General features: G+C 34.7%; 1 protein-coding gene across 2 annotated transcripts; it reads right to left on the bottom strand.

Moving 5' to 3' along the window:
• Nucleotides 1-1,450: 1,450 nt before the first annotated feature.
• Nucleotides 1,451-3,837, bottom strand: LOC111434626 (nuclear transcription factor Y subunit C-2-like). Of its 2 annotated transcripts, none has more exons than XM_023072088.1 (2): nucleotides 3,682-3,837; nucleotides 1,451-2,548 (listed from the first exon to the last, which is right to left on the bottom strand). In XM_023072088.1, exon 2 carries the CDS (start codon nucleotides 2,517-2,519, stop codon nucleotides 1,710-1,712), a length of 810 nt encoding a protein of 269 aa, XP_022927856.1. In that variant the 5' UTR covers nucleotides 2,520-2,548; nucleotides 3,682-3,837; the 3' UTR covers nucleotides 1,451-1,709. The 2 variants fall into 2 exon arrangements, with proteins under 2 accessions (XP_022927856.1, XP_022927857.1); XM_023072089.1 differs by having other exon boundaries at nucleotides 1,451-2,551; nucleotides 3,682-3,828.
• Nucleotides 3,838-7,771: the final 3,934 nt, after the last annotated feature.

The raw sequence follows: 7,771 nt of genomic DNA, 5'->3' as shown, positions 1-7,771 counted from the left end.
TTTTTTTTTTTTTTTTTTTTGTCATATTTTTTCTTAGATTTAGAAATTATGTTATCCAATGTATGATTAATTTGATATTTTGTTTACTATTGTAGGTGAAATGATTTCATCAAACAAATAATAGTTTATATCCAAATTGTTCAAACTCCAATTTCTAATATATGAGTGAATCAACCATTAATATATCATTAAAAAATAAAATGTGTACATTGAAAAGTTTCTTTAAAATGACTTTTTTAAAAGAATAATAAATGGAAAAAAAATCTCGACAAAGAACCTAATCTCCACCGATTCTTTATATCGAATCTCTGTCTCAATCCACGTAAAAATAAATGGAGAATGAAATAGGTAACGGAAATGTGGACATGAAAAGTTTTTCTATCCTAGGAATAATAGAACTTTATTTTTTAGAATTTACGAAGACATGAATAAAAATGATATTAAAAGATGTGTTATTTCTGTCGGTGATACCCATAATGGACAATAAAGAGAGGAATTATATAAATTTGATTGATATTATTGTATATATTTTGAACCAGTTTTTGGTGGGTGGAGTAATAGTCGAAACCAATTAACAATAAAATGTGTATTTTCTATAAAAATACCCAAAACTCTTAAATAAATGGACACCACACCCAATAAATACCAAACTTCCAATTAGGCATCTAAACTACCGAACTTCCAATTAGGCAACTAAATTATCAAAACTATATTTTGTATTATATTATTTATTAACTTGCCAAATTTTAAGAATTATAAATTAAATTAAATTAAATTTATTAAAAAAAAGAAAAAGAAAAAGAAAAAGACCCTTTTAGGTTTTTTTTTTTATAGAAGATTTACATTTTTAACCAAAATTCAATTTTAAAAAAAAAGTATGACATTTTTTTAGTAGCTAAAATGAATGGAAAGAATTAAATGAAAATAAAAACCTAAAATTAAATGAAAATAAAGGTTCAATAAAACACACCCATATGATCATTTGGATCATTTAGGTTGAAACTCTGAGGTAAAGAAGGTTCAATAAAATACACGAGATATGAACATTTAGATTGAGATTCTAAGGTGGAAAAGATAATGAAAAATAGATGAGGGAGTGGAAAAGATTTTTCCTCCCTATCTAAACTGGAGTCAGAGCCCAGCCCTGTAGAAACCCACCTAGAATCGGACAATGACGGGTTAAGAAAATATATTGAAATATGAATCCATCGAAGGAGAATTCATCTCGCAATTTACCTCGAAAAACAGATTTATAATGTATATGAATGAAGATTGAAATAAGAAGCAAGAATAGGGACGAAAAAGACTTATTAGTTCCTGCTAGGTGGACATCTCTACTGCTTCAACAATATTGTTCATAGTCCCCGTCCCGCTTTATGCACACGACTATTTATTCTTCTTTTCCGATATGACCTGACCTTCAGCGTCAACAAAATTGTAATTATAGTTCTTTTTGGCAAAGTTGAATCCTCTTCCACATGCATTGTTGTACATTATAGTAAATAGATAATCAGAGTAATAAGTGATGAACACCCTCTCATCATACAAACTCGACTGAAACTTGTCATCATTGACAAGATAAGATCTCTACTACACCTATTTTTTATGAACTAAATCAGACATTAAACACATAAAAACGTCACTTGGTGGTATCATCGCCTCTACCAATCATATCATGACTGTCCAGAATGCATCTCTACTACTTTTACCTATGCGTCACTTTGCTGCTGAGTTTGTTGTTGTTGCTGCTGCTGCTGAGCTTGAGTATGCGGCCATGGCATGAAAGGTATCGGTGGTCGGGGCTGTTGAGCTGTGGCACCGTACATGTTCGCTTGATCTAATTGCTTCCCCATGATCATCCCTGTAGCACTCACTGGATGTTGTGATGGAACATAGTAATAAGGAAGATCGGCCGGGGAACCAACTACAGGAATAGAAGCTTTCGTGATTCCGAGACCTTCCTCTTTCAGTTCATCTCTAGGAATAATATCAACCAAGAAATCGAAGACATCGGTCCTCGAAATTGCAGCTGCAATATCGTTCTTCTGTAAAGTTCTCCTTTTGTTCTCTTCTGTATGAATCCAGGATCGCAGAGTCAACTCCAAGATGAACATTTCACACGCCTTTGCAAATATAACTGGCGCTTCAGCTGAAATCATTCGAACGTCTTCATCCGCTTTCATTATTTTCTTGATTCGAGCAAGGGGGAGACTGTGGTTCTTAAAGTCAGTTGTTTGTTCAATCTCTTGCATTTGGTTTGCCCAGAACACTTGGAGCTGTTGTTGCTGTTGTTGCTGCTGCTGCTGGTGGAAGTGCTGAGCCTGCTGAAAGGCAAGCTGGTGTGGAGAGTTGGAGAAACTGGATGGTTGCTGAGTCGGGGGAATCGTAATAGCAGGCGTTCCGGACGCCCCCATTGGAGCTGTTTGGTAAGGATTAGAATATGGTAATTGTCCTGCACCAACACCGCCTGCAGCCTGCTGGGATTGTTGCTGATGCTGAGAACGCTCTGATTGATCCATGGCTCACAATATGTAGTATATTTTGCACACTGCTGATCAGAACAGAAAATACTTTCAACAATAAGAACACTAACACAATTGCAAAGAACATGCCCAGGCGTTCTAAATCAACAATCAGCATCTCAAGGGGGAAATTATTCATGTTCTTAACAAAAGAGTTCGTTTTCTTTCTTCCCATTTTCCCATTTTTCAAATAAATTTATTTTAAACTAAAAATCTTAGAGAACAAGAAACAAAAAAAACAGGACATTTTTGTTTCCACTCAATGAAAAGCAAGTCAAAACCCATTTGAGTTCTTCTTTCCCAAGAAAAAAAGAGGGAAGAAAAAAGAGAAACAAAAAAGAAGAAAAGAGAATATTGGTAAAAAGCCCAATCAAAAGTAACCAGTTCAACACTTTTCCCATCCTTAAAGAACCTTCATAGCTTTGATCAAGTTGGAGAACAAGGGGGATTCTACACCCAAAGCCTTTGGATTACACTAAAAGCAGCATCAATCTATTAAGTAATAAGAAAAAGAAGAAGAACCCAATCTTCAAACAGAGTTCAGTAAAGCAATTAAAGAGCAAGTACAGCCTAGACTCTCTCATATCCACTCATTCAAAAGAACTGGTTCAAGCCAACAAAAAAAAAAGGATAATAATTAGGAGTGAAATGGATAGTAATTATTATGAGAAAAAGGAGCCTTAAAAAAGTGGCATCTAATCACAAAACAAGATAATAGAAATCATAAGTTCTCCAATCTGTTCTAACTTCAAACTCAATCAATTCCTATGGACTCTTGATCTTCCTGGATCTCCAACAGAACTCCTAATCGAATACAGGAATTCATTTACAGAGTTTCGATCAAACAAATCATGGATTTGGATATCAGTTTCAAATCAGTCAGATGGTGTTAAAAAGCAGAAAATCAAGACAATCCAAATAGCTTCCAGAAACGTTAATATCTTATAATCCACACCATCTTCTCAAATAATAACCAAGCTAAAGAGTTACATATGAACAATAAACATGTAATGAAAAGCCTCATGCAATTTTCAATTACTGTCATCTCATGCAGCAGAGAGAGAGAGAGAAAACCGCAGAAAATCAAAACCAAAACAGTTGAAAACAATCCGTAGCCATCATCGAAAACACGAATTAAAGAACAAAAGAAGAAGATGACCTCTGACTTTCAAAAAAGTACTCCGGCAAAGCTCATCAGTAGCAGAGCAGAAACCCTAAGAGAAAAAACAGAGAAAACAATGGAGAGAGAGAGAGAGAGAGAGAGAGAGAGAAAAGGCTTCAACGGAGGTCTTGAAGGAGAGAGAGAGAGAGAGTATAAAGGAGAAACGTGTCGAGGAGTGAGAGCGATGGCGGAGGACAAGTGGCGGAGAGAGAGTGGCGGAGAGAAGGAGAATGGTGGAAGGTTGGACGCTCGCAGTTCTCCAATTTGCAGTTCCAATGTTGTGTTCTGAATGGGCCTTTTTAACTTTTAAATTTGTTTGGTCCAAATGGAAGAAATGGGCCTTTGCGTGCCTCTTACGTCAAACCCCTCTCTCTCTCTCTCTCTCTTTCTCTCTCTCGATACGGAGACGATCGTCTACTAGTGGAAGACTTGGTCGGTTAGTTTTCATTTTGAATTTTACACCGAATCTACCTCGAACCGTTGTGCTCGGTTAGTTCAAGTATGAAACCGAAGGTTCATTTTACTTGAAATTGATTGGTTCAATTCACTGTACTTCTGTTACTCTCGAGTTCAGCAAGAAATGACTATGTACATGCCCGAGTTCTAAGAATGTCCAAAAAAAATTTTAATGAAATATGACTAAATCGAGATTCATGTTCAAACCCAGTTGACGAATTTTACCGTTTTACCCTTGGTGTTATTACCACGTTCGTCCTATGTTTTTGTGGGAGAATAGACGACAATGGAGGTGACGATTGACCTTTTACTTTTTGGTAACTTTACTTTTTTTTTATTGTTTCAGTTTCGACAATTGTAAAGAACGAGGAGACAATAAAAGTGATGGTTGACCTTTATAGGAATGAATGATTTAGCGATGCGGTCACGGTAATAAAAGATCATGTAACAGCCCAGATCCACCGCTAGCAGATATTGTCCTCTTTGGGCTTTCCCTTTCAAGCTTCCCTCAAGGCTTTAAAACGCGTCTACTAGGAGAAGGTTTCCACACCCTTATAAAAGGTGTTTTGTTCTCCCCCAACCAATGTGGGACATCACAATCCACCTCCCTTCAGGGTCCAGCATCCTCGCTGGCTCGTTCCTTTCTCCAATCGATGTGGGACCCCCTCCAAATCCATCCCCTTTGGGGCCAACGTCCTTACTGGCACACCGCCTCGTGTCTACCCCCCTTCGGGGAATAGCGGGAAGGCTGGCACATTATCTAGTGTTCGGCTCTGATACCATTTGTAACAGCCCAAATCCACCGCTAGTAGATATTGTTCTCTTTAGACTTTCCCTTTTCAATTTCCCTCAAGACTTTAAAACGCGTCTACTAGGGGAAGGTTTCCACACCCTTTATTTTTATTCTCCCCCAACCAATGTGGGACATCACAGATCATGTCCCTCAAGGTCGAATCAGTAAGTTGGAACATTTTCAAACACGAACCAACAAGGATTAGACTCTTTTCATGTTATGTGGAAAATGAATGCATGAACGAACCACGTGCACGAAAGTGATGTAGATCATGAAGAAATCAGAACAACTTGAAACCAAAATGTTAAGTTTTAGGTCTCACCATAATCGTGTTAGCCTAAATCATGATAGCATGTGCATATATCTTCTAACCCGACACTAGAGTCATTTACTATCCGCCATTTAAAATTTTTTTTTAAAAAAAAAAAAAAAAACCAAGTAAAGGTAGGAACATTGTAGGCGGTTGACGGTGTTTTATGCAAACATTTGTGTTTTTGTTTGAAATAAGGAAGAGTTTTACGTTGTCACAGTTTCATGCATACAAATAGAACATAGTCTCATAATGTTCAAAACACTATGAACAAACCCTCATGTTCAAAACACGACCATGGTGTGAAATCAAACTTTCTCGAATTTGTTCAAATTGAGAACGAATTGGTCTTACTAACGACTGAATCTTAGTACTACTATTGAGGATTAAGGTGCAATGATCAAACGACGAGGAAAACGATGAAAAAGAACAGTGAAGCTCAAATGATAGCACAATGATCAATAACACAAAAGGGATGAGTTGAGACCATGAAAGGTCGACACGATGGAGCTACTTCATTAAGCCAAGCACGAGCACTGGAGCCAACACTCGAATGGACTCCAACTTTTTTCCTATGACGAAGTAGCTGATGCAAGAACAACATCGATAACACAATCCGCCACCAAAACTCGACGTTTTCTAAAGCATGACCTCAATTACACATAAGACGAAATCGCATCTAATGAATCTTAGACCTAATATTACATGCATCGTTTATTTGACGAATATAGTATTATCATGTTCTTCGAAGATTTAATTGTTATATTAGAAAGCTTTTATAAGCTATTTTTGTTCGATGAATTTAATTAATATTTATATTCATGTTTAATTGATATGTTGTTAAGTTTTGATATGTTCTCCCTCTTAAATTTTAGCGATATGACCGTTAGTTATAGAAAATTGTAAAACTCGACAGAATAATTCAAAATATTTAACAATAATTTTGTTGTAAAAAATAAAAAAATAATAATTTGAAATCATTTCCTCGTAGATATAATTTCAATACGAGTAGTTGCTTCAATTAAAGAGTCATAAATGCTTCACATATAAGTAGCACGAGGACGCTTATACCCGAACACCCGAACAATGGGCTTTATGTGGAGCATAATAAATGAATAGATGTCGTTATAAATAAGTTTCTACCGTAGTTAACGCCCTGAGTTAAATACGAACGTGATACATCGATGAAACTAACCACGGTAGATTTGATACAACAATGTCGCAATTAATGATGTCAACAACCAAATAAAATGAAAGTGAAATAATAGAACTGTTTAATATGTCAGTGACTCGAAAAATTCAGTGGTAAATTTTAATTCAATATTGAAAATAAATAATATATACGTTTTACATATTAATTTTTTTTATTATAAATAAAAATTTTAAATAAATGACTGAAACAACTCGAACGAACTCAACACAGCCAGGTTGAGTTAGGTTGTATTCATTATTTAATATGGGTTACTCGGATTGAAAAATTTATAACTCAGATAATTGGGTTAGATCTAAAAAAACAGTCTCAACCCGACTCGATCCAACCTAATTCATGAACATCCCTATGAAATACTGAAAGAAACCGATCTAAAATGTATTTTATTCACCGTCCAAATTTAAAGGAAAAAAATCGAATAATTTTTTCAAAAACATTATAATATATGAAATTAGGATGGAATGTCACGTGAAACATTATACATGTATTTTTATATTTCACATTAGGATAATGAGGGCTATGAATTTCAAACTTTGTCTTAATTAATATTATTTCTTAAAGTCCCACGTGGTTTGGGGCTTAAATTCTTGAGCGTCGGAGTATTTTATGGGTCAATGTCGGAGTTGACTAGGTCAACTTAGTAATATATCGATGTCGCTATCAATCGTAGTCGTTATATGCAGTAAGCCGTTATTGTTGCCTTTTGTTTACATTCCCATATAACACCTATTTCAATTTATCAACTCTTACTTTCAAAACTCTCTTTCGAAATCTCTCTGCTCCTGTTTTCTAAAACTTTCTTCTTGAACCGAGTCAAAACCTTGAGCATACGTCGTTTGGCTGTAGGCGACGCAAGAACGAATAGGCTTAACTCACTTGCTGCTAAGAAGTGAATGTCGTACAATCGCTAGTCCACTGGCATTGAAGTGCGATCGTGAGAAGTGAACCATTAAAAAAAGATTGAAGTCAAAAACTAAAATATTTTTCTATACGAAACTCTAAAAATAAATTAATTGTTTTAATAACAATTTTTTTAGAAAAAAAAAATAATTAAAATGTTTCATAAAAAAGCACTATATTTTCTTTAGAATTTCTAAAATAAATTTGTTTATATAAAAAAAATAATAATAATAATAATTAATTCATTGGTTAAAATTCGCCTTTAAAATTTTAAATAAATGACATTAATTTTAATTTTAAAAAATTAATATTTATTTTTAAGGGAAAATAATCCAATAATATTGCCCAATTATTAAGCTCTGACGGCTATAATGTGTTAACACGCTCCAGTGCTTTTTTTTTTTTTTTTTTTTTTTTT

Source organism: Cucurbita moschata, unplaced genomic scaffold, assembly GCF_002738365.1.
Source record: "Cucurbita moschata cultivar Rifu unplaced genomic scaffold, Cmos_1.0 Cmo_Scf00045, whole genome shotgun sequence".
Taxonomy (NCBI): Eukaryota; Viridiplantae; Streptophyta; class Magnoliopsida; order Cucurbitales; family Cucurbitaceae; genus Cucurbita; species Cucurbita moschata.
Note: the sequence above shows the minus strand (reverse complement) of the source record. Positions and strands in the feature narration are given on the sequence as shown.

What these genes read in the sequence shown, in the direction of transcription:
- LOC111434626 (XM_023072088.1), bottom strand. Translation starts at nt 2,519, where the DNA reads ATGGATCAATCAGAGCGTTCTCAGCATCAGCAACAATCCCAGCAGGCT.